This window comes from Fusarium solani (assembly GCF_023522795.1).
Source record: "Fusarium solani strain SB1 chromosome Unknown bctg00000007, whole genome shotgun sequence".
Taxonomy (NCBI): domain Eukaryota; kingdom Fungi; phylum Ascomycota; class Sordariomycetes; order Hypocreales; family Nectriaceae; genus Fusarium; species Fusarium solani.
In genome coordinates, this window is record NW_027072150.1 from 1,282,774 (window position 1) to 1,308,834 (window position 26,061).

General features: G+C 50.3%; 7 protein-coding genes across 7 annotated transcripts; 2 read left to right on the forward strand and 5 right to left on the reverse strand.

Annotated features, from left to right (window-relative positions):
* Window positions 1-1,754: 1,754 nt before the first annotated feature.
* Window positions 1,755-2,792, reverse strand: MRS44_011272 (uncharacterized protein; the record flags this gene model as incomplete). The annotated part of the gene is made up of 4 exons (XM_065619673.1): window positions 1,755-1,874; window positions 1,990-2,408; window positions 2,471-2,636; window positions 2,688-2,792. 4 exons carry the CDS (start codon window positions 2,790-2,792, stop codon window positions 1,755-1,757), a joined length of 810 nt encoding a protein of 269 aa, XP_065475745.1.
* A 260-nt stretch (window positions 2,793-3,052) lies between these two features.
* On the reverse strand, window positions 3,053-7,284 carry MRS44_011273 (uncharacterized protein; the record flags this gene model as incomplete). Its single annotated transcript, XM_046272649.2, has 9 exons — window positions 3,053-3,248; window positions 3,620-3,740; window positions 3,790-3,971; window positions 4,022-4,137; window positions 4,192-4,412; window positions 4,464-4,548; window positions 4,685-4,808; window positions 5,124-6,698; window positions 6,755-7,284. 9 exons carry the CDS (start codon window positions 7,282-7,284, stop codon window positions 3,053-3,055), a joined length of 3,150 nt encoding a protein of 1,049 aa, XP_046135026.2.
* A 2,614-nt stretch (window positions 7,285-9,898) lies between these two features.
* Window positions 9,899-11,227, reverse strand: MRS44_011274 (uncharacterized protein; the record flags this gene model as incomplete). The annotated part of the gene is made up of 1 exon (XM_046270813.2): window positions 9,899-11,227. The coding sequence occupies one exon, from the start codon at window positions 11,225-11,227 to the stop codon at window positions 9,899-9,901; it is 1,329 nt and encodes a 442-aa protein (XP_046135024.2).
* Window positions 11,228-12,985: 1,758 nt separating this feature from the next.
* MRS44_011275 (uncharacterized protein) lies at window positions 12,986-14,407 on the reverse strand (the record flags this gene model as incomplete). The annotated part of the gene is made up of 6 exons (XM_046283377.2): window positions 12,986-13,364; window positions 13,413-13,885; window positions 13,940-14,007; window positions 14,060-14,096; window positions 14,151-14,170; window positions 14,224-14,407. 6 exons carry the CDS (start codon window positions 14,405-14,407, stop codon window positions 12,986-12,988), a joined length of 1,161 nt encoding a protein of 386 aa, XP_046135023.1.
* A 1,320-nt stretch (window positions 14,408-15,727) lies between these two features.
* MRS44_011276 (uncharacterized protein) lies at window positions 15,728-16,896 on the reverse strand (the record flags this gene model as incomplete). Its single annotated transcript, XM_046272648.1, has 5 exons — window positions 15,728-15,861; window positions 15,912-15,981; window positions 16,031-16,353; window positions 16,402-16,560; window positions 16,611-16,896. The coding sequence occupies 5 exons, from the start codon at window positions 16,894-16,896 to the stop codon at window positions 15,728-15,730; spliced, it is 972 nt and encodes a 323-aa protein (XP_046135022.1).
* Window positions 16,897-17,509: 613 nt separating this feature from the next.
* On the forward strand, window positions 17,510-19,351 carry MRS44_011277 (uncharacterized protein; the record flags this gene model as incomplete). The annotated part of the gene is made up of 5 exons (XM_046272071.2): window positions 17,510-17,581; window positions 17,660-17,934; window positions 17,982-18,525; window positions 18,573-18,960; window positions 19,014-19,351. The coding sequence occupies 5 exons, from the start codon at window positions 17,510-17,512 to the stop codon at window positions 19,349-19,351; spliced, it is 1,617 nt and encodes a 538-aa protein (XP_046135021.1).
* Window positions 19,352-25,121: 5,770 nt separating this feature from the next.
* Window positions 25,122-25,607, forward strand: MRS44_011278 (uncharacterized protein; the record flags this gene model as incomplete). The annotated part of the gene is made up of 1 exon (XM_046275751.2): window positions 25,122-25,607. The coding sequence occupies one exon, from the start codon at window positions 25,122-25,124 to the stop codon at window positions 25,605-25,607; it is 486 nt and encodes a 161-aa protein (XP_046135020.1).
* Between the last annotated feature and the right edge of the window lie 454 nt (window positions 25,608-26,061).

Sequence of the window (26,061 nt, forward strand, 5' to 3'; positions counted from 1 at the left end):
GACGCAGATGGACCCCTTGATGAATAGTAACGAGCAGCAATAGATGACCTGAAAGTAATAGAGAAACTGCCAATGGGTTGTCAGCAGGTTCTTTGCGATGTTGGACGCGACTCACTCTCCGGCCGTCACTCTGCATTTTGCCATTCAATTGTGCATCTCTCGTACCAATCCCTGCGTATACCCCCCGGGCAACGACGCCTGTAACGCCCATATATAACATCTTGATCCTTGCCATTAGCCTTGGATATCTCAGGGAATGTGTGCGACCTACCCATCCAATTACCATGAGCCAATCATCCACGCCAAACACCTTGTGCTTTAACCTGACCCAACATCTCAAAACAATCACTATTACGACGGGAAACGGAAAGAATAGCGTGAGGCCGAGAAGGGTGCGTCCGATGCCGGTAGGTTCTACCGTCGTCGCGTTCGGATCGACCGCCATGGAGGATGTGGCGATAGCTTCACTTGGAGAAGAAGAGGTGAGAGAACGACAGCAATCTCTTTTTTTCTAGAACCTCGCCCCCTCGGCCATTTAAAAACAACGTTATTGTTTGCTTGTGGCCGTGATCTACACTATCGTAGGTACTGTTCCCCGCGCGCCTCAACGACTCGCCCCCTCAGCACCCAGACTCGACGCTAGTGGTTCCTAGCTCAGCCCATGGCACAACGTGTTTGGCTGGGTTTTATCGGGAACACCCTTTTGCTTGGGGCCATGACTCGTACCGCGGGGGTGATGACACTGTCGTCGTCGATCCCGCTTGTTCTGTTTGGGCGAAAATGATAAAAGATTGTGGGCTTCAGCTTTGCTTTGTTTAATGTGTCTCAGTCGCTTCACCGCTGTTTACAAAAACCAAAAAAAAAAAAAAAAAAACTCCTTCATTTCATTCCCACGAGGAGGTTCAGGTTTAGAAGTTGAGGCTGACCTTGGGTTGGATCGCGCTCTGACTTGCAACGTGGTTAGGTCTTACATATTGCCCGTGCAGTAGCACAGAACTCTGAAGACGTCACGAGCCAGGACTCGAGACAATGTAACCCGGAGGCTCTCGGACCACGGGTAAGGAAAGCCTCCAGCATCGCCGGTTCGTTGATTGCGTCGGAGACGCGTTCGCCGACCCGAGCACGCGGTAACGCACCCGATGAACCGTCAACTACCGCCTGACTAGCAAGGGGAACGGACCAGGACTGGTATGAATCTTATTTCGACTTGAAGAATTATTAATCAAGGGGCTTCTCGTCTCATGAGGAAGCAGTGTCATGCACATGAGTAAAGAGCACGATTCGATCGTCGAATGTTCAAGTTGAGGCATTTAGAGCCGGAAATCATGTGAAACCCTACCCAATTGCCTATTAGGGCAAATTTACACGGCGCCACCACTTACAATTGCAGTAAGCGGTCGGGATGGGTTTAGACTTTGTATTCAATGAAGAGGATCTGAAACTACTCCTGCCATGGCCAAGTTCAAAATAAATCCCCGCGGCGCCGGGTGCCTCCCGGAGCTAAGAACTTGAGTGTTGAATTTCGTCTGCAGCAGAGCAATTTGCGGCCTCTCGTTCAGTCAAACCTCGAAGGTGCTGGCCACACTGGTTGAGACTCTTTTGTATGGCTAGTCATCATTCAAGGATCTTCTAGTTCGCTTGAACTATATAGCAATTGTAATTATAAGAGCAATATCTAATCTACACGTACAACCTCAAAATCGATACCGAAATCGTCCCTCAACATGCACTCCTACTGGGCGAGGTCAAGCAGGTCACTCCCGTGGAGCCTCACGTCCATCAATCTCCGATGCTTGTAAAGGTTGAGGCGTTGTAGCCGACAACACACCCTTGCCTACATCCTGGATCTCTTGCGTAGGTGTGACAGGAGGGGCCTTGTCTCGTGTTCTGAGCCACAGAGTTGCCGCAAGACAAGCCATTCCGACAACGCCAAATGATACACCAACACCAATACCAGCCTTGGCACCTATGGTGAGCCCCTGGACTGACTGATTGCTGTTTGGCACTGGGGTTCTGGCCGGGGTTGGGGTTGGTGTCGATTTTTGTGTCCCCGTATACGTGCTGGTAGTCGTCGAGCTTGTGGACTCGGTTTCGCTTTCTGACGTTGAACTCGTCGTTGATTTCGGTGTTGGTGTAGGCGTTCGTTTTAGAGTTGAGCTTGAAGTTGAAGTTGAAGTTTCGCTCGAGGTTGAACTCGAGGTTGTTGGTGTTGGGGTTCGTCTTGGTGTCGATCCCAGTGGTGTCAATCTTGGCGCCAGCTTTTGCATCGATATCATCGTCGTTGGTATTAAAGCCTTTTCGACCAGGACTCGAGCCAAGATGTTGGGCACTTCCGTCCTTGAACTCTGCACGGTTGTCGCAATTGCAGACGAGGCAGAAACGACCAAGGTTGCAGTCGACGTCTCCTCCTTCACTTCAGATTTGACACTCTCCTTACCCTCTGGCGTGCTAGGTGCCTGTTCGCACTGACCCCTCCAAGCACTCTGAACTTTGTTGATCTCGTTGGCATCGCACAATACGATGAAACAAGGTGCGATGGCAGGGCCGTGCTTTGTTCGGAAGTCGGGATCGCATAGACATGTAGTATGAAGAAGGTCGCAGCCAGAGTTCGGCACATGTTCTTTGATGCAATTAATCTGGAAGAAGATGTGAGTAGAGGTTTCTGATCTTAAGATCCGGTTACTTACTGCGCAATCTGGCATTTGAGCCGCCCCAACACCTCCATTATCACTACTCTTCTCGAGGGCCAAGACCCCACTCAGCGAAAACAGCACAAGCGACAGAGTCCGCATGTTGAGAGTGAAGATAAAGAATGAAGGTGACAATGATGGAATTTTTGAGAGACAAGGAGGCTCTGTTTATCGAGGGGAGGATTTGCCTATAATCCCTGCATTCCTCTGCCGTCAGGCGTCCTGCCAGGCGAATTACAGGAGGCATGTGAGGGACGCCATGGGCCGCAAAGCGTAAGGAGACGATTCTGGACCCCGATTGTGGCAGATCTAGTAATAAAGCCATCGACGCCCTACATAAGCATAAATCATGTTGTGATCGGTTATTGGCCCGCTTCCAATGCCAAGTCGCTGACAAGATGAGTTTCCTTGGTGGCTTCACGATCAGACTCCCGAGTCAAGGCGATGCACGAGGCTTTTTGATCGCCCTTGATCATGTTGCTGATCCTGAGGGAACCGTTTGAATGAAAATCGGGCAGATGACCGTTTCGGTTCTGGACTCGGGACGTGCCATAGTCTCTGTGCCAGTGGCAGAGTTGAAAAGAGGGCAGCCTGCTTGTTGATCTCGAGAAACATGTTTTGCAGGGAAATGGGCCGCTGATCTGATAGCATCGAACAATAGGAGACCAAGCGTGCCGTGTAAGACAAGATGGATGGGGCACACATCGAAATCATGGGCATGTGGCTGACACCAAATATGACTGGCGATGCTGGTCGTTGTCTCGAACCGGCAGCCTGAAGGGTCCAGGAGGCGCCGCCACTAATAATTTTAAATTGAGAGCTTCACTGAATGAGACAACACACTTTCATTTCAGCCTTATTCTGTTCAGCCTAGTTTCTGCAGTTGCAATCCCCCTTTTCAACTTTTTCCTCGTGGAAATCATGCCTACAGCATATCAAAAGCCTTGACGGCAGCCTCCGCTGTGACATGGGCACTCGCAGGGTTCGCGCCCGTCACGATATGACCATCGGTGTGGGTGAAGGCATCCCAGGGACCTGGAGGAGATATGTCTAGGGGCCTGTTAGAAGATTATTGCAAGGCTTTATCGTCAAGACTCACAAGTGGCACCAGCATCTGCCGCAGCAGCCTCGATGGTGGGTCTATGCCAGCTCTTGATGGTGTCCAGGACGCCTTCTTCCTCCTCGCCCTTGGTAGTGAAACCTGTCACTTTCTTGCCGGCGATGATGGACTTTCCAGTTCGAGGGTCAATGGTGTTGGGGAAGATGGCACCGCCGTGACAGCTGGAATGGTCATTAGATACTGGATCACACAGCGTCAGGGATAACCGTACACAGCGCATACAATGCCTCCATCGACGTATATCTTGGATGCAATCGATTGAAGACCCGAAGCATCCGGGTAGTCAATCAAAGACGCGTGACCAGCCGAGGCGAAGAATAAGCCGTACTAAGTCCATCAAGTCAGCACAAACGGATTAAGATACTTCGCAGAAATACTCACATCTTCAGCATGAATGTCGCTGGGTCTCATCAAATTGTCAACCTTGGATCGAAATTCGCTATGGTGATCCTCCCAAACCTCGCGGTCCTTCTCTGGCAGCCAGTCTTTGGTGGTTGAGAGCCAGTCGGGTTGACAGGTGCCCGTTTCAGAGACCAGATCAGTCTCGAAGCCTGCCTCCTTGAAGACATTGAAGGGATGGAGGGCTTCGGTAATAAAGAGTCCTATCTGCGGTCAGCGAGTGACGTCGGATGCTCGGAGAAGGGTTCTGCTACCAGTCTCTTTGCCTCCCTCGTACAGAGGGGCGTGAGCAGATGTGATGGCGATGAGAGCCTTCTTTGGAGGAGCCATATTGCGATTCTGGTGTTAAATAAGCTTATTTTGGATGAGAGTTGGTGAGGAAACATCTGGGATCCGGCCTGTCCGCGACGCTGGAGTTATACTTGTGCGAGAGGGGATGATCGGAACCAACCGTCTGATAACCATGCGGAATTACGTTTGTGGAAGCCAATGAGCAGTCGAGCGATTCCAGCTGCATAGAATAGCCTTCGACCTTGAGCTCAATCACAGGAGAGATTGGTTTCTCCAACTGCCGATCGACAGTAGTTGAAAGTTTGGTCCTGATTAGCTATCGCGCGGCATTCCCCAATTGGTATGCCAGCTGGTTCTGACATCATGACCAAAGGTCCCACCGTGTGTTCCGGTGCTATGTGCCGATAACTGTGTCTTTCGCTGTTGCGGCTGACGGCCTTAATTGGAGACGTCATTGATGACAAGAAAAAGGGCCGCCAATATCACGTTTGCTCGTAACAATAATCCAAAGTTATATTACTCCCAGTGAAGTCTATATCTTATACATATACTCCAATTCTACCAAGAGAAAGACTCCTCGACATAGCGAACCTTCGCTCCCGTGCCGAGCCAAGCCAGCACACGCGTATCGAGCCTCGTCGCACATAGCATGAGGACCGCACACAACTACTATAGTTCCACCAGGAGCGTTCTCCAACTCCTCAGGCAGCACCTGCCTGATGTTCATCCGCGACCCGATCGTCACATGCGATTCGACATGGCCCCAGTTTGTCTCGTCTCCCTTCTCTCCGTCCTTGGAATCGCCAACAATCATGCTCTTTACGGCATCTGCCAGGCCTCTGTCCTTGATACCCCAGTACAGTTTTGTAGTTCCGAGGGGCCGGGCGAACATGGACAAAGAACTGCTGAGAGCGGGAAGGATGCCAGTGATTCCAACACCACCAGCGATGCAAAGAACATTGGGATACTCAGTGGTCGGAGTGAAGGCGTTGGTGTTTCCGTGGCCATATGAGCCCTCGATAAGCACAGGAATTCCACCTTCTTTGTTGGCCTTGGCTGCAATTTTCTTGGTCAGGCCAGACTGAGCTCGGATGAACAGGGTGATGCCAGGCCGGGGATGAACGGTACGGGTGGCAATGACATCCCTATTCGCAGTGACATTCCCAGTCTCCTTGGAGTCCGGATCCATCACGATTGGTCCTTCAGTCTCGGACTGCGACTGGGCGCTCGAGTTCGAATCAATGATGTTGTTGTTGAGTTTACCGACACTGCAGTTGACAACGGAGAACGGGTGATTCTCCCAGACGCGCCAGGTGAGAGTCGGGAAGTAGATGTAGCAGTGGCCATGGCAGTTGACTTCTGGGATATCAAGGCGGATGTACTGGTCGCCTTCGATGCGTGTAATGTGAGCTCTCTTGATACCGTGTCGGGAGACTCGGAGAACACGCAAGAGTCTCTCGTATCCCCAAACAGCAATCGCGATCAGCAGCCAGATCTCGAAACCACTCGAGTCTTCATACAAATACCAAATGTGATACCAAGAGGCGACGATAGCCAAAACAGCAAGGCAAATGTGAGTGATGAGGAAGACTTCGTACAGAACCTTTCGCACGCAGAGAAGAGAGAACGGCCAAAAGAGACAGAATGCGAGGGTACCGACAATACCCCAGTACCAGTAAGGGTATGTGACAGCTTCGGCATGAGAGTCAGATTCAACCATCATCTGAAGCCATAGAAGCGAGTGGACCACGACCTGGATGATAGAAATCATAGCAATCCATCTGTGAAGCAGAAGGAATGTCGAATGAGACCAATTCGTCAGCCAAAGCAACAAACTGTTTCTTCCAGCAAAGAGAATGAGAAGTGGCATGTTGGCAAAAGCGATGACACCGGCACGGTTACCGATCTGACGCATCAACTCGTATCGACGATCTGGAAAGTAGCCATTGGGTTGAAAGTTGGGGTATCCTTCGAATACGGCCAAGGTGTTGATGGCGATGATGTACATGATGAACAATGCCTGGCCTCGCGTTGGGACGATTCCGAGACCTAGAATAGGAGCGCTGTGCTTCTTGCCAAAAGCCGGAGGGTCGATGAGGTAGGCGTACAACTTGCTTCGAAGACGTTCGGGGATCGGGACGAAGCGAAGAAAGGAAAAGGCAATCGGGATGATGACACACGAGAGGAATACCACAAGCCTGCCCTGAGTGTTAGCCAACGATCGTCCCCCCCCCAATAACCAGTTCAAACCTACGAATACTTGGACTCATTCTTCCCGCTGGCCTGGTACGCCTTAACAGCGTTCAAAAAGGCGATGTATACATCCTCCGTAGTCGCAATAGTCCGGTTGACGACAGTTTCAGTGAGATCAAGCGGCTGGGGGGGCTTCTTGGGATCGATCTGTGCCAAGGCTTCTTCGTATGTATACCGAAGAACAACGCCATCCTCAGCGATAAGCTTGGTCTCCCAAAAGTTGGCAATCTTGTAGGTCTCGATACTTTTATCGCAATAGCTGTGAATGCACCAAGCGACCGTCGTCAGATAAGCCGTGTCGTTGGCCATGCAGGCTCCCGATGGAAAAGCCAGAGCCATCTCTTCAGCACTCAGACCCTCGAATTCGGGGCATTGTAGGGCGGTTGGGCCGGCAAATTGGCATGCTTGAGCGCATGGGACGGGGTATGGGTCTCTGCCGTAGCCTTCGAGGAGCGCAGTGGCGGTTGCGCCAGGAAGTGACAAGAGGGAGAGTGCAACCGCCGCCACGGCGGGGAGCGAAGGAGAGAGCATCTCGTCTGCTGCTCAGAGCAAGATGAAAATGAACGAAGTGAATGAAGATGTATCCAAAAGCTGATCGGCTTCCAGGTATCCAGACGATCAGATGAGGGGAGCTATGTGAATCTTATATAGGGCCAGGGCCAATTAACCCACCCAAGCGGAAGCCATCACCCACTCAAGGACAATCTATTACCCAGCGTTGAAAGTTCATCACCGCGACTGAACCTAACCTCCACCAGCTCTGACTAGCCAGCCTTGAACCCCACGATGCATTGACAATGGAGTCCGTGGCCCGCTGATCCGTAAAAGCTGGCCCGCATGAACCCCCATCTTGTAACTGTAGCGATCCAGGACAAGAAATCGAACGCTACCGGCCAAGACGGGTCGTTCGGTTATGAAAAGCGAAAGAACGCCGATTCGCTGGCATCTCCTGTTTACTGCCGTCGGCTGCGGCGGTGATCGGCATCTGCGGTGTAGCTCCTTGGCTCTCGTTATCAATCTCATCTCTACGGACCACATTTAGCCTCGGCCTCCTACGTCTGCCACGCCTTGAACCCTGCATAGTTGAAAACTTTTTCATCAAGCTTAACCTTGGTCCAACAGCAGCCCCGTAGCACTAGCCCAGGTACGGACGACGTCCACATGGCTGTCTCATCCCCATACCGAGATAGGAAGCTCTTGATGGGTATCTACGTGGGATGCCGTAGCATTAGCAGTTGGGCTGTGTAGCTTGGCATTATCTTCTGTTTTGTTGCGGCTCGGGCAGGGGGCGGGAGAGGGTAGTGTGCAGGAACTAGGGCATCCAATCGCAAGGTTGGGAATGACAACATGTGTTGTGGTTTTATCCACTGTTATTTGTAATCCGCCTTTTCTCAATTTCATGGCCCTGGGGCCAAGGCGAGGAGGCGCCAAGAGATCGCCGGGAGTTGTATGCCGAGCAGGGATGTGCATGGATGGATATTCAGAGCAGATCATCACAAAGAGTGACGAGCACGGCAACAGATGGCATGGCATATTGGCATGTTGTCAGTCAAATGATTACGAATGAAGACAATCACGTATCTACCTCTAGTTGGGTATAGGTAGCTGTGAGACAGAGAGGTGGAGGTCCGGAGCTGTTCGGACTGAGAACATTCAAAAGAAAGAAACGGAGAAAAGACAGAAAAGCTTTCTTCGCGATGTAACACCGTTAAACCTTAGTGGGATTAAGGCAATAGGGTCCAGTCCCACCCAGATCGTTGATCGTCATGTTGGTGGTGATGGTGTTCCGCCAATCTGATCCGTCCCTCGCTATCTTACCGATCAGCAGCATCCACAAATCTAATCAATCCGGAGGCCGAGGGTCCCGCGGGTTCCGTACAAAAGGTAAATAATTGGGACTGTCAAGATGTTGAAAGTAATACTTACTAATGACGACAGAAATAAAAGGACGAATTCATCTGAATAATTTTCAGAGCTACTACACATCAATAGTTCTCAGCTATTCAATGCCTCTTGTGAATATCCTTTGATCGCAACGCCAAGCCAGATTGTCGATCTTCACCAAGCAGAAAAGCTCCAGCCAATTGCATGATCCGCCGTCTTGGCCCAACAATTAAAACGCTCTCAGACCATCCCAGAATCCGAGGTCGGATCAACGGACCTGTTGGTTATTATTTCCACGCTCATATGGGACACTTGGGGGCGGGGCGTGTGTGGAGGCCTTCGCCAACAACCGTGATTGAGAGGCAAAACCACGGTCATCCAAACGGGAAAATGATGAGCGAGCCTGATCAGCTAATGCTTCAAAATGCGGGATATCGGTCAGCATGACTGATTATGGCGCTTGAAGGGAGGCTGTGCAACGCGGGAAACGTGGTTCGTTAGATCCCCTGCCATGGAGAACAGGGCTGCAACAGTGAAGCGTGGCAATCACCAATACCTCGGTATGGGAGCTATACAAACACAGAGCGCATGGGCCACACGTTGGTACCGTTTTAAATGGTGATTACGAGACTCGCCTGCTTGAAAACGTACCCAAGCACGGATGATGACAAGAGCCGGTCCTGTTCAGAGACAACGAGATGCCAACATCATCATCGGAATAATAGCTTGGGTAAAGTTTTGCGAATTAAGTGAATATTATAACTTCCCCTCTACATAAAGACGACGACTACGATGATGATATGTTTATCGTAGTCTCTACATGAAGACCACGTCAATGAGCAGCATCTTCAGGGTAAGAAGATGTTGAGCAGCATTATAAGGCCCAAAATGCTTCTGCATTAGCAGAAGGTATCTTCTACTTTTGCCGTTGGCATAGTGGCCTATTGTGTTCCACAGAAGACACCAAGTACGGGACATGATGAAATACCCTAAGCCTTCGTATCTCAACATTGTAGCTTGAACGGTCGAAGTCCGTACGGCTTCTTAGTAACCGAACATAGGTACTATGTACATGAGTCTGCCGATTATCATTCTATATTTTGGACACTTCACAAAGGGAACACCCGTTCTTCGATTTGTAGCCATTACTGGCTCACCATCCTCCCTCCCTAACCGTATCAGCATTGAACTGTTAAGAATCCTTTTCTCCATTCCAATTCTAATGAAGATCCCCTGACACATTTCCTAGAAATTGTAGTTCTTATGCCTTGACCCTAAGCTTTGCGCCGTAAATCGACACACGAATGGCGGCATAGCCCAACCCAGAAAGACAAGTAGGCACACCACCAAACGTCCACAAGTTGTGCCAATGCAAAGTGTTGCCATTGCCGCTTAGAATAGCTCCACCACTTGGGCCACTGATGAGAACACCCAGAGCAATGATGGCATAGCCCATACCAATTCGGGTTCCCAGCCTAGACTTGTCCTTGGTCAGGACCGCGAGGCATATTGGCGGAAGCCCAATAAGAGCGCCACTCATGAAACCGGAGAGTATAGCTAGAACAATAACGGCGCCTTTGGAGTGAACAGCCATCATGCAGAGCATCAGGGCTCCAGAGACACAAGAAAATGGCGCTAGGAGGTTGAAGGGACCCGTCTTGTCGGCAAGCTTGTTGGGTATGGTCCGGCCGAACACTGATGCAGCGTTAAAGATGGGGACGAGGTAGAATGCGAGAGAGTCGCCTGTGATGTGTTCTGCCGCGGCGTAGTAGGATAGGTAGAAAAAGATGACGAAAAGTCCCATGTAGGCGAGCAGCGAGTTGAGGACAAAGGCCATGTAGCTGACGTCGGTAAAGGCGATCATGTCGACTATGGCACGGATCTTTGGGGGTTGTACTCGGAGTCTGATGGTGGCAATGGGTATCAGCAGGGTACCCAAAACGATGAAGCCGATGACGCGAGTAGCCCAGGGGAACCCAATCTCGCCGATGAGTCGATAGAGAACGATGGGATAGATGACGCCACCCAATGCAGATCCAGACGCGGCAATTCCCAAGGCAGTTCCCATCCTTGTGCTGAAATATTGAGGAATGATGGCGACGCAAGGAACAAACAGGCAGCCAGCCCCAATGCCTATGACAAAGCCTTGGGCAAGTAGGACTTGCCAGAGGGAATCGCAGAGACTGAGCATCATATGGCCAAAAACGACCATGAAGCTGCCTACAAGGAGTAGGGTTCGTAGGTAGCCGCGGTCAAAGACGGGACCGACGAATATCCCAACAAACAGCAGTAAAAAGGCAGCGATCGATCCGACCCAAGATATGTCTGAGGAACTCGCATCGAAGAGCTCTCCAGACTCGTAGTATGTTTGATAGGCACCGAAGGTGTTGAGAATGCCCCAGGTGTTGAAGTAGAGCATAAAACTTCCAAGCACGTTCAGCCAGGCTTGGGGGCCACCGTTCGGAGGAGGACTGGGCGCTCCAACAGGCTTGAGGGAGAGGCCATCGGAGTCTTGAGGCGCGGTATCTCGGGTCGTTTTCTCGTCGGAACCGAGAGTTGGAGGCATGCAGTTCGTTGCCGGATTGCTCATCGTGTCAATCATCTTTTGAACAAGATTCTTGGGAGCTTCTCTTCGGTGATGTTGCTTGTCTGATCAATCGCATAGCTATCTGTCCTGTTTCCTTCCCGTTCCTATATACACCAGAGCATCGGGGCTTTACCATGTCTTTCTCGGTTCTAGACGGTGTTTTGCTAGCTAGTGTCCTCTTCAAACGTTTTCGCGCCGAGCGTTAAAGCCGGCACATATCCCGTAGTCATAGATCCGCGCTCGGTTGGTGACGGGATTTTAGCTCGGATCTCCGTCTCGCCACGCGGTGAATTGTTAGTCGAGATTGACAAGCCAATCAACGCTCAGCGCTCTCCAACTCGGAGGATTGCGAAGCCCGTTGAAATAAAGCCAAGTGCCGATGAGGCCTCGGAGCATGAGAAGTATGATTTATTGAAGCAATAGTGAGCCATATGTCATGACTCTTGATCTCTGCCATTTGCAAAAGATATGGCGACTTTGCTGCGTGGACATCGACTTGCCGCGATCGATGATCCGCCTCAGAGTTGGTAGCTGACAAATTTAGATAGTTCAAGCAAAAAGAAAGGATGAGATTCCTTCTGAATCGTGATTCCGCCCGGGCTCGAACCGGGGACCTTCTCGGTGTTAACGAGATGCCATGACCAGCTAGACCACGGAACCGAGGCTATCTTGTTGGATGGAAACCCGCCGAGAGTATGGGGCTCATGTCCTGTGACAATGGTCTTACAAACTCGCTGCGTTTCTTATTAAATCGCCGTCGGAAATACCGCTCATCGTTACTATAAGTTCTAAGTGACAATTTAGTAACGGATGTCTCATCAGAGCGTGAGCAAGTCAATAAATCTCGACTTCGAGTCATGACGATTGAGTAGTCCGTCCTATCGTGAGGGAATACTAGTTCCTCACGATAGCAGCATCCCAAAAGGATAATTATAACGCTGAAGTCGAGTTTAGTTCTACTATTAGCAATGGGTATGCACTCCACCATTTGATGATGTTACTTGCGTTGTAATCCGACGAGATGCGAGTCTGAGACGAGGGTCAGTCGCCAACAAGTCGATCCCAAAGACTTGAAATGGCAGATGAGGCTGTTCACTTGGTATGCTTACAAGCTCATTTGTATCTGCTCTTGATAGGGCTTCAAATTCCCCTTGGCAGCTCACCTCCAGGCGATTGGCATGGAAAATCATGTCAGGTCGGCTTATCTGGCCCAGCCCAACGTTGAACAATAAAGCCTCCTACCATGGTTTTCGATTCCTCGTCCAGCAAGGAAATGATCTAGATTTTGATCAACAAAGTAATTTGGCCATTGGTGACTGCTGTTGAATCGGCTGTCACATCAGTTATCTGAACCTCTTCACAGCCGAAACACCAACTGGCCAATGTTTGCTAAAAATGGGTCATCTTAAGCCGCTGCAGCCCTCCGCTTTCTATCTCACGTAGTAAGATTGTTAGATTATGTGCATCAAGTAGCACTGGCCCTGGCAGGGCAGTACGTCAAGGCCTTGAAGGATTCTATGCGGCGCGACGTGGTGCCGGTTCTGGGACGCCAACTCTCAAATTATCTTTAGTAAAGCATAACGCACTTCAGTTGATCATCTGTCAACCTTTGATGAAACCTCACAGAGTTATCGGCCGATTATGGCTCGTACTTGACAGAGGTGTACTAGAACAAAATGGTCGGGTCATTTGCCCTGTGAGAATAACTATCGCGTATCTAATAAGTTAATACAACAAATCGGCATCAAGAAGCGAACAAGATTAATTCTCATCGTACTGGCGGACTTCGACAGTCCGGTAAATGCGGGTATCATCAATACTCGGCCGAAACCCTCCCGCGCTATCTCCAGCCGCACTATTGCACTCAGAGTTGTCTTCACCCCCACGGACCTTGGTGGTGACGTAAGACTTTCCAGGCGGGATGAGGCCGTTCTCATCGCTGTCCGTCTCGTCCTTGAAGTGGCCACTCGTTGTGCGGGTATGAGTCGTGTTGCGTGACTTTTTCTGCGAGCTCATCATCTCAAATTGTGACTTGGAGTTGGTCGAGTAGCCTGGTTTGTCTTTGTGGAGGATGGATTTCCAAAGCATGGGCATAAAGGGGAAGCAGGCGCATACGACTCCGATGCCACACTCGGCGATTCTAGGATGGGTCAGTACCGATATGCAGTCAGCAACAGAGGCGACTCACCCTGTCAGGTTGATTTGCACAAAGACATAAGTCTGGTCAGCACTTTCTCCATCCTTGATAATGAAAACTAGTCGGACAAGACCAAAGATGCAAGCGATGCCTCCCACTCCAAAGACGGCAGCAATCTTGAGCTTCGCCCAGATTCCCACTTGAAGCTTCTTTGTCAAAGGGCATGGCAGAAGCAGCACGACAATGTCACTCAAAAGACTGATGACATTGTCAGTGAGAATGAGAGCTCTCTGGTTGAAGCATTGGCCATCAGCATCGGGATGCCAGAACTTGTGCACCGGTCGGCAGATGAGTGTCTTGAGAGCCATCATCACAATGTAGTAGATGGCCATGATACCGAGGAAGCCGTATATCCACTTGACGTAGGTCTTGTAAGGAGAAAAGATTCTGGCGAGGAAGAGGAGAATGGCGGCCTTGATGGCAAAGACTGTCGGGCCATAATTGACCATGGTGGCATAGACGGTCTGCGTTGATGTTAATGGGGACTTGGGAATATCATCGAGTCAACAACCCCGTACCTGATTGTACTTTACCAACAGCTCCTCAGGGACATCCCATTGATGCAAGCCGCCGCCATACTTGAGCACTGGCGATGATTAGGTCTAAAGGTCCAAGTGCGAAGGCCGAGAGATGCTTACTCATTAAACAGATGATGCAGTATCCCATGAACCCAATCTTGTCAATGTTAGAAACCCACATCGTTCAAGGTACAAGTAAACCAAGACTCACGTATCCGATGATACAAGCAACTAAAAATCAGGTCAGCATCCATACTAACTAATATCAGCACGTCAAAGCGTACTGTCATCTGCCTGAAGCCTCATTGACAGCCTGTATCTGGCGAATAGCCGCAGAAAGACGAATATCGTGCATACGGGTATGGCAATTGAATTGGAGATGATGCAGATGTAGTACATCTCTCGGTCGGGATTCTCAAAGTTCGATTCGTGGCCCGGGGGCGGATCCATGGCCGCCTTCTCAGACATGGTTGCTGTCGATCGCTCTCAAAGAGCTTCCAGTGAATGAATCGTGAACCAAAGCTGACACACAGATAAAGAGCCAACGGATGAAGAATTGCAGAGGCAGAATTTACCAGCTGGATGGGACATGTAAGAAGTGGTTTGTTGGTCCATGCCAGTCTACAAGGCTAGACTTGGCGTACCACGTTGATTCTTTGGTGACACATTTTTCACGTGGGTCGTCGCCCCTTTCACATCAGGATCCTCAGGCAACCGATTGCATGGTTTTAGGAACTTGTGAATATCCCGTCACTGTACATCAAACGAGACAGTGTGGAGTTTTACAACTGTGGGTATGGGGGAAAGAGAGAACTGGCCAGGCCCCTGGATCCTCTTGAGGCAGATGTTGGCTACAAGGATACGACGAGGATATGGCTGACAAGCTGACTCATGGCACCATCTCTCCGCCGCTTATGCAATCGAAACATGGCTTTCACTCTTGAGAGGAATCAAGTCCCGGCTTGGCTTTGGCTCATGTCTCTGTTGGACGCTTCTGGCGATGTGCAGCATCTGGACAAGGGGAAGCGACCTCTCCACAACTGCCGTTACGAAAATTATCTACGAGTTACTCCGCTGCCGTCCAGGGTTGCACTCGTCCGCGGTAGAATTATCATCTTGCCGCGGAAGCCCTAGAGAACAAGGGAAAGCGAAAGGATTTACACACTAATGCGGGATACGGGGGATCAACCTCGCCAGGAAGCGAACTCACTGACCATGAAACTCCACCAGAGGAGAGTTTGCTGCAGACAACATCTCATCAAGTTGCTTTTACGTTTCTTCAACAAGATCCCTGGACCCAGCTGAACAGGGGGGTGTCTGGTTAGCGCGAGGTCATTAATGAGGACGCTTTGATTTTCGGCCCGAGGCACGATTGCCGCCAGTAGCTCTCTTTAATGGTGCGGTTTCTGGTCTGTGGGATCTTGCGGGGGTGTCGCTTTAAGGATGGCGTTATGGGCTGGGCTCCAGTTGCGGAATTCATGTGTTTGTGGATTAGGTGATGAGTTTGTCATGTGAAGTGTACTCGAATTTCTGAGGGTGATTCTCATGTTTGCTTTGGGGGGATTTGCCGCATGCCTTGATGTTTAGCATTGTAGACTCCCGTCAAGATACCACCGATATTAACTGCGCTCTGGGGCATATGACAGATTTCAGATGATATCACCCTCAGTTCATACACTAAAATACTACGTTAATAACCATAGGGTATGCATTCACTCTGTTTTACGTGCTACAAAACCCAGCCCTACTCCAAAGGCATCCCCAGCCATTGATCTACGCTGTATTCATCTAAAAGATGGCCTGTGCATTAGGCGGCGAAGAGATTCCACCCTTCATGTTAAAAGGCGTCGAAGACACAAAAAAGGTCCAACGGTTAAGTTCCTTGCATGTCTCGGCGAGCAGCTCCAGATCAAACAGTTCACCTGCATCTCGTCAGCTTCTGGAAAATAGCTTGATAGGTCGGGAGCTTTACCAATGGGCATTCCCCATCCTGCGAGCATGTACTCGTGCATCAAGATGGTTCCTGGAGGTGGGGGATACACCTGTACGTTGGTCAGCTTCAGATCTGCCATCTTGCACTGCATGACGAACCTCCCAGCTGATGGCATCACCTGCCACAGCTGCAAACCCCGTGTCCCACACCCACTTGAGCACGTCCAAGGTTCCCTCTACACCTGCATGTTGAGGGTTTGTGGAGGATGCATATGCCTTCTTGGCTTCGACGTCCATGTCCTGCTCCCACTCTTTGATGACGCCAGTGCGGACAAAGAGGATGTCGCCGCGCTGGAAGGTGATGCTACACTCTTTGGCAATCTCGAGGATGTCGGTTAGCTTGATGGCGTGGAGGGAAAAGGTTGTGTATTTGATGCCCTTCTTTTCTGCCCATGAGGCATAGTCGATTAAGACACCACGACCTGGCGTGGTCAGTATGTCTCACAGCAGTTGACCAATAAGATACGAACCTGTGATGCCTTCGCGAGCCCAGTGTTGAATGCCAATGCGCCCATTGGAACGATCAAGAATCTCTTCCTTGGTCGTTCCGCCATAAAACACGCGCTCCGAGCTTCCCTCCTCGATAGGCGTGGAAAAGTGTCGTAGACCATCCCACTGGCTACTCTGCTCTATCATTTCATCAGCATCGCGCAAGCCAAGTTCATGCAGGTCAACAAACGAGGATTCATAACGTAGATGTCATCAAACGCAACACCACCAAGGATCGGCACAACCTTGAACTCGCATGGCTGACGGTTGAAGCAAGCGTACTCCAGCTTGTTCAAGTCCCAACCAAGGTTTACACGGATGCCGGTCTGGATCTGCTTTGCAGCTGCAGCCACCCTCTCAGGCGTAAGAAGCACAAGTCTTCCAAGGCCCTCCTCGCGGCTGCCGGGTTCTCCCACCCACACGCGCTTGGGGTTTGGAAGCTCGTCCCAAGACTTTTCCATGTACGAAGGGTCCATACTGCGCAGATAGATGAAAGATGAGTTTGAGGCTGATAAGTTGAGAGGGGCTTTCCCTCGTGGCGATTTACGAGGGCACTATGTAGTATTTCCCGATGCAGTCTCCTAAGTGGACGCAGCTTTAGGTCAAGCCACCCGTCATAACATACCCGCATGTCATCGTCTGACCCGCCCACTAGTGAGACAAGCCGAGTCTTCAAGCCCCCTCATCGATTGACACGAAATGGATAGCTGTGTTGGTCGGCGAGGAGGACTCGCGTGGGAGAAGGATCCATATAGACAGGCATGTAGTGCGTGCTGAGGCAAAGCCAGGGGAGATGCATCTAAAAGCAGGCAGGATCTGCATAAGTATCTCTTTTCCGCTTGATCGACCGATGACACCCCAGCAGAAACAGGTGGACCTGAACAAGGCCAGGGGTGAACCCAGCTTTCAGGCGCAGCAACACAGGCGAGAGCAAGACAGTGCTCTGCCTTGCATCAAAGATTACTTCTTCACGCCCCAGGATTGCATTTTAATTACTGCTGCTGTTCCTTTTTCGATTTCTCCATCAAATCTCATTCTTCTCTTCCTTGTCTGTGCTTTCCCCCTACTGCCCGTCATATTGCGTTAATCATGCCCCAAACCGGGAACCAGACGAGTCTGTACAACAGGCTTGTCATTGCTTTTGTTGCTCTGGGAGGCACTGTAAGTTTGAGGCCATTGTCAAGCTTCTTGCTTGAGCCATTCGTCTTGTAGACTGCCAATGCTGAGACCAGTTTCTAGACGTACGGATATGCTGCTTCCATTATCGGCAGCACCATTGGACAGAAAGGATGGTACAAGTTCTTTGACCTCCCTGAAGTGGGTGAGCCTGGCTACGACACCATCACAACGCCAGCCATCGCCACCGCAAATGGCCTCTTCGCAGCTGGAGGCGCCGTTGCTTGCCTCATTCTCATGTGGGCGTGCGATTACTTTGGCCGTCTACGAAGTATCCAGTTTGGCTGCGCTCTCGGTATTCTCGGCGGAGTGCTGCAGGCCGGTGCTCAAAGTCTAGCGTAAGAGTCCATCCCGCGATGATAGAGCAGCGCTGACTGTTACACAGCATGTTCCAAGCAGGACGATGGATCATGGGAATGTGTGTAGGTCTCATGGCAACAGTGACACCCATGTACCTCTCCGAAATGTCAAGCCCGTATGCTCGCGGCTGGCTCGTCGGCCACCACGCCATCTTCCTCGTCTTTGGCTACATGCTCTCCTCGTGGATTGGCTTCGCCGTCTACTTCTCCGACAACCAAGACTTTGGATGGAGGTTTCCCCTAGCCATCCAGGTGGCGCCACCTGTGGTGCTCCTCCTGGGTTCCCCGTGGGTTCCACGCTCTCCACGTTGGCTCATGTCCAAGGGGAACAAGGATGAGGCCTGGACCGTGCTTGCTCGTCTTCGAAAGTCTCCCAATGATCCTGAGGATCTCGTCGCTAGGGAAGAGTACTACCAGATCGAGAAGCAGCTTCAACTTGATGCTGAGAAGCTTGCTGCTTATGGTGGCAGCCCGTGGAAGGCTGTGCTGCAGAAGAAGAGTTACCGCAAGCGCATGATCATCGGGTTCCTTACACAGTGGGGTGCTGAGTTTGGTGGCCCTCTCATCATCGTGAGTAGAAGCCCTCCAGTTAAAGACGTCAAGCTGACTTAAGATAGAACAACTATGCAGTCATTCTCTACACCAGCTTGGGACAGACTGGCTACATGCCTCTGCTCCTCTCAGCCCTCTGGCTGACCACTGCTGGGCTCATCTACAACCCCGGCGGTGCCTGGCTCCACGACAAGGTCAACTCGCGCCGCAAGATGTACATGACTGGCTTCGTCGGCATCATCATTACCACATCCATCTACTGCGCCATGATCTCCCAGTACGCCGGCACTGGCAACAAGGCAGGTAATGCGATTGGTGTCTTGTTCATGTTCCTGTACCTCGCCTTCCAGGGAACCTTCTGCAACACGACCATGTACCTGTACGTGTCGGAGATTTTCCCGACTGAAATTCGTTCGATCGGCATCGGTTTCTCCCTATTTGGACAATTCGCCGGTAAGAATAACATCTAGCAATGCAGTGGAACCCTGCTAACCATCCATCACAAGCCACCATCATCCTCCTTCAAACAGCGCCCATTGGCTTTGCAGAAGTCGGATGGAAGTACTTCCTCGTCGTCATCGTCTGGAGTGTGCTCTTTGTGCCTGCGATCTACTTCTTCTGGCCCGAGACCGCCCGGCTATCGCTCGAGGAGATTGGAAAGCAGTTTGGCGACGAGGTTGCAGTGCATATCACCGATGCGACCGCCGAGGAGAGGGCTGCTGTGGATCAGAAGCTGACGCAGCATGAGATTGTCGAGACCAAGGATAACAAGGCGCTCGATACTACGGATACCGCAGAGGAGGTCCAGTCTAGTCGCAGCAGCGATGCTGGTTCCAGGGTCTAGATGTTGCTCTTGTGGTTGAACGATCAATCATGTTATTAGCAAGCGTTGATGTCTTTTTGCAGCAACACAGTCGTGTCGGACCAAACCCATCACCGGTTGATGGCTTGATATCTGATCTAGACTCGCAAACAGCTACGGTACCATCAAGTTAGATAGAATGAATGAAAGACTACGTACCAAGCTTGTGAAGATTTCAGTGACTCTCATTCATCTCCACAAATGGGTCCTCGGAGGATCATCTTGCATGCATAATTCCACACTCGGCCAAATGCCCATCATCGATCGCCACACCAACACAGTACATCCTTCAAAGACTCCAACGTTGTATTCCTCCAGCTTCCTGCCAAGTCACCAACTTGATCCTCGTCCTGATTCTCCGCGGCAGTGGCACAACGTGTCGTACGGGACAGCCGCAAACGTTGCAATGCTAATGTCATCCCGTCCAGGGCTGACCTCCACCCTCTGCCGTCCCATCTCCACATATGCCGCATGATAATTCCCGTCTAGATCCTTTGGCGGCGGAAAGATTCCAGGGGGTCCTTGTCCATGTTGGACAGCCCCGTCAAAGGAATTCATTCCTTCTTTTGTTTCCCCGCGCCATATCACCGGTTCTCTTACGAGTGAACAAGTTCGTTGGATTCCCTGAGGGTTGATTCTTGGCTTGCAGAAGCTGGGGTGAGCGAGTGCGAGGTGGTTACGCAATAGTTTCTGTTTCTTGAATTCCGTAGCAACTGTCCAAGTAACCCACCACAACCATGTCCTTATCACCTCTGATCCAGATTTATGCACTACACACATCTGTGCACTGTACGACAAAGCCCCCATGCACACCGGGAGGATCATGATCTTCAACCACAAGTTTCAAGGTCCCTGTAAGCATAAGGGCGATCATGCTCCATGGGTTGCCTCGGAAGTCGATCAGTCAATTCCCGCGAGGGGGCTTCCGAGAGGCACAAGATGGCACCTCTTGGCGACAGGGACCCCTACGTTCCCATCCGGGACTTGGGTACAGCAACCAACGCATTTTCTGAATTTCCATTACATCCTCGTATCGACTGTTGCTGCTTAGGTACCCAAGTCTCGTCATGCGAGTTTGAGACATTCCTGCACACCGAGAAATACCGCCCCCTGAGTGACACTGCGCATGCCGATGAAATGCGTTGTTATATGGCGCGGCCACCCATCAACCTCGAGGTTGACCCCAGTGATGGACGAGTCTTCGCTAGCTAGGAGACAATAACACGGTTCATGTGGCGGATCTCCCCCAGAGCACGATCCCCAGTGTCTTGCGTGATTTTCTTAGCAGTGATGGTAGGCATCAAGTCTGTGATCATCCTATGTAGATGGAGATAGGGTTGACTCGAATGCAGTGTCAGCCATGTTCTCCAGCGAGTCTCATCGCAGCCTGTTGCTAAGCAGTCCAGCAGTGCGATTTTGCAGGGAGCATGTCTTCTCACTTCTCCACCTCGTCTCATTTTTCTTTTTCTCCCCATTCCCCCGCAGGTCTTTTTGTCGGTCACAGTCCAAGATGTCTGCAGAGCGCAAAATGGACTCTTTCCGGGTTCATTATGAACTCACCTTTGTGTTAATGCCTTTCCGTCGCAAGGGCAAGGTGCGCCAACTAAGGCGATATTGATCCTAAAACCACAGTACCTTGGGTTCTGGCCTCAGTTGCGGACTTGTGGGGATACTCCTCACCAACCACCATAACCTTGTCAAATTCGTCCTCGGTGGCCAGGACTGCCAGGCTTGCCAGCTTCGATTCAGTAGTTCGCGAAGTCCACGTGCCTCGATCTCTCGCTGCACAGCTGGTCTCCACGTTGTTTGCGCAATCTTCTCGACAGAACTAGGTGACCTCGTCAACAGCGGCCCTCTAGTCGGCCGCCTTGGTCGCGCCTATGACCTGGAAAGTTAACGTGTCGGATATTTCTGCCACTTTATCGCCCGCCTCCGACCTGACGTCGCAATGAGGGCTTCGGCTTCCTCTGTCACAAAGATACTTTCGCCAAAGCCTGACACCGCACCTGAAAGATCAGTTCATCTCCGATTTGACCATCTATCATCCATCTGCCTCTCCGTGACAATTTCGTCTTTGCCATGTCATGGCCCCACGATGTAGTAGTTGTTAGGTAAGAGCGTCGTTGGTGCAGGGAGGGGCTGCTAGATCACAGTTAGCACAACTTCTTGCACAAGTGCCGTTATGCACACACAGTGTCAGTTGTCAAGTAACATTCCGCCTGGGGAAAAGGGAAGGGTCCGGTAACACCCGGACAAGGATCGGGCGGGAGTGAGCCGCCTCCGAGCCGTCAGGGGTCAGGAGGTACTTTCATTGACTCACTTGGACTTGTGCAAGGGGACAGTGGACAATGCCAGGCTGGCTTTTATGATCAACGGAGCCGAGGTCTCGGACCACCACATGACAGTGCCAAATCTTCATCTACCCTATATGCACCGAAGAACGCAACTCGGAATGCGTTTTCCAAAGAAACGGATCGTCTATTACAGCGCACGGGCTCTTGTTCAAGATAGAGTGTTCGCTCTGAGGTTCTTAATCCCTTGACATAAAAAAGGCAGTTATGTAAAAGCAGCACCAAGTTAGTCTGATGGATGGTTGTCATAAACCAGGGAACGTGAATTCCGAACCGGGTACGCAACTCAACTCATCTAGGGACCCAAGTTAACATCACTAGAGAAGCAAACCCTAGTTATTTACGCCAGGTGTAACCCTTACGTGTCATCAGCTGGCGAGATAAGATGTGCCGAGATTTTAATTTCATGGAAGTAGTATCAGAGCATTGCTTGATAGTATAAGCAAGACGCCACGAGTCGTTCAAAGAAAAAAACGGAACTATGAAACTCGCTCTATTCTACAAGCGAGGGCGAATAAATAGCACTTTTTATCTCATATTCATGAATATATCATTGTTCAGTAGCGACTGTCCGCCCGGGGCCATGGGGCTTTCAAAGTGGTTACCGTGCTCTTGAATTGGTTTACTAAAGGCAACACTTGCCTAGGACGTCTGTAGCAATCATGGAGGGTGTAAAACTAGTAGTTGTGGCGGTATTTCTGCCTGATGCCTTTAATATTTCACTCGCACGCTTGGAGAACGCGGCGTCACTACGTGAAACGTCACTTGGCTGTCGTTTCTGCAAACGTGGTATTTGATAAAGGCTGCCTTATAGGGTTATTATGAGTTGTAATTCGTCGCTAACTACCGTGTTCATGTTACTCGGGCGAATAATTTGACAGAAGGTGTTCATGCTCTATCTGATTCTTTGGAGCACTAGCGTTGAGGCCGATTCTTGCAGGTGTGCTTGTTCTAAGTGACGCAAGTATAAATTTACACTGAGACCGAGCATTCCAGTCACTCTGACACGTTAGACAAGCCTGTTCAATGGTACATTTAAGGATATCACAGTTGGCTAAAGACATTCCCTTGATTGAGTCACCAGCACGAACAAAATGTTCGTGCTGGGATAGTTATTATCTGGATCCTCCCCAGAAAGACCGAATTATTTCTCGTGAGAGAGACCTTTGTTTCAGAGTGAGTCGAGGGTGCTTACTTCCTCGAGTGAATGAAGCATTCCTCGGAAGCGAGTTGCTCGCCGCTTGTGAAATATTCATATTGCTTCCACGTTAGCCTTTATCATGCCAGACATCGGAAAGGATTATTCAGAGTAAAAGCGCTATAGATAGGATCTCTCTAGTTATGTATTCAAATAAGATCGCCAACTATATTTAGCTTGTGCCGTGAGCCCTCCATACAATGTTCCTGGCCGATATGTTAATTTGCACAGAAATGCTATTAGGGCATCACACTTTGTGACCCTAGATTGATACTTCGAACTCAATTGAAATAAACTGATAGTCCTGGCTGATGAGCTGGAACTTGGCCTTGGATGCGCAGCGAGTGTTGGTGTGCGCAAGGCTGTTGCTACCTTGTTTAAGGATGCCGGCCCAACGTGACAGAACGGATAATGCTCTACGAAGACGTAAGTTCTTCCTCAGCTATTAGCGTCTGTTCAAGGACTGTTCCCTTGTTGAGCCGCCGACGCCTCCTGCAAGCGCGGACTAGATGGAAGCTTTTTGATGATGATGTTGACTCTACAGAGGACATCGACCACAACAACAAAGAACATAATGACTGGAATTGAGTCCCAATGCCACAGAGCGCTGCAGTAAACGGTAGCTTTCATGCTCGAGATTCAAGATAATGTCTAGGATACAATCGACCACTTGCCTGTCTGCATTATTAGAGAGCGAGCTCTTAGACCCGAGTTTCCATGATACAGGGTGTGCTTACAAGAAGCTGAACCAATGATCTCAGTCTGATCTGGTCCAATGGAGGGCCTTTTTGTCTTTAGTAAATCTTCCGTGGCCAATGTGACCGTCAGGCTTGGGAGCTGGGCCGAGAGTCTACATTATCGAGGATCTTTCAGAGGTATCAGCACTTAATCCACATACTGACCGCTTTTCGCTTTTCGCTTTTCTCTTGCTACAAATGTGCAGATCCAAAGATAACGAACTTCATTATTCGGCTGCCTAACGCGCCCATGGTTGCATTTGAGCCAGCGTACACGTAAACAAAACAAAACAAAAGGCCCTTTGTGGCTGTGCCAGGCTGGCAGCACCAACACCAATGAACCAACAATTGTTCGCTTCGCTTAAAACAGGGTGCCAGGTGCTGGCAATTACCCCATTGAAAAATGGGATCCCCGGATTGGACTCGCATTGCATCCCTATTTGGGCTATGGCCCATGTGACTGTTGACAGGTGTTGATCCAGCCCACCAGCCCGCATTTTTTGGGCATGTTGTGAGCCAATATCTAACCGCTTCTAGAGAATACAGGGTCTATCGCGAGATGCCTTTTCCAAATGAATTGCGCCTCACCGCTATGATCTCGCTTGGATTCATGATCAAGGGTGGGCACTAATTGATGAGAACGGGTTCGAGAATTCGCGTTGCAAAACCAGAGAGTTGGCAAGGCTTTCTCGCCACCCCCTCACTAAAATGACCAAATCTTGTAGAATAAGAAAGGTTTCTTTTCATCATGTGTTGAATCTATGGGATGAAACTATCCTCTTTGATGTTGTGTTGGTCGTGAGAGGTGATCCCAAACTGGTAATCGCCGAGCAATATTTCTGCACGCTAAGCTTAACGGGAGTTGGACACCCTGTCCTCTGAAATAAAGTGCTCACCAGATCTCTTGATGAGGGTCTCCTGCATGCATCTCAAGTCTGGAGCTGATTGCCGTCATGGCACAATAAAAACAAAGAGTTTTTACGGCTGCCTTCCGAGGATTCTTGGGGTTCTTGGCAGATGAGATAATTATAAGACCACTCTGATTGACCGGAATACGAGAAATCATACCTTGCCAATCCTTCGAGGCTGAGCTAACTGTTTTAAAGTGTCAAGCTGAGCACTAGACTCCTGCATTCTTGGTGCGCCCTACGTCTGCAACCGAGTTGACACACCCGACGACAGGGGCAGACAGCGATCAGGTGGATCTGCTTCGATTGCCTTGGTTTGCGGGTTCTAGATCTTTAGCTCGTATGTCGGATTACGCGTCGCCATGGGAACAGAATCCGCTGAGGCTGTGTGAGGCCCTTGTTTTTGTGGGTGCCTAGAATGAGGTTATTCAGGCATCAACTATTTAATCTTGGGCGACGCTGCATGAGATCATACTACTACAGCATTATCACAGCATTCTTACCGCTCTATCTTATAAAACCTCAGCTCAACAGTTTCCAAACAAACATCTACTCAAAATGTTCACCAAGACCGCCTGCTCTCTCCTCGTCCTGGCCTCGGCCGCCCAGGGCTTCAAGTTCACCGGCCCTAAGGGTGACAGCCTCGACGTCACCAAAAACATCACCATCACCTGGAAGCAGGAGAACAAAACCACCGAGAAGGAGCTCGGTCTCTTCTGGTACACCAAGCCCGATGACCTTCTGACGCTCAGCTTCGAGATCGGCTACAACATCAACATCTCCGACGGGGAGTACATTTGGTCGCCCACCGAGAACACACGCAAGGAGTTGGGCAAGTACAAGGATGCTCTGACCAAGAACAAGCTCTTCCGCTTCCAGGCTGAGCTCCATGACGGAGATGAAAAGACTCAGGATGATGTTTTCAGCGACAACTACACTCTCACTGGAGTGGAGGAGGTGGGGGCTAATGCCGGATCTCTGATGATGCCTACCTGGGGATTGGTTGCTGGTGGGCTTGCTGCGGCTGGATTGATGATGGCATAAGGGGATTAGCACCGTCGCCCTTGCATCTGTGGGGATCAGGGGTGGCTGTCAATGTCAGGGATTCTAGTACGACAATTCAGGACAAGCTCATGAGTCGTTAATAGGAGGGTGATTGTTGTACTGCTGGTCACCTCCATTTATTGAAATCCGACATTGATTGGGGAGTTCTTCTGGCCAAGCGGGCTTGTTTTCTGCATGAACTTGGATGGGTTTATAGCCAAACGACGCACGTCTACAAACTAATGATGAATAATTATCGACACCAATTAAAGCGACGAGTGAATAAAAAGGATTTGGAAGATTTTGGTCTATGAATTACTCTATGTATTATCTGCTAAATGAAATATAGCTGTACTGTAACTGATAACAAATAAAACCGTCTATATGCGAAGATCTACTGGACTGGAAAACGCTGCAAAGAAAACCACCCAATCTTGAACCAACGCCAACACCT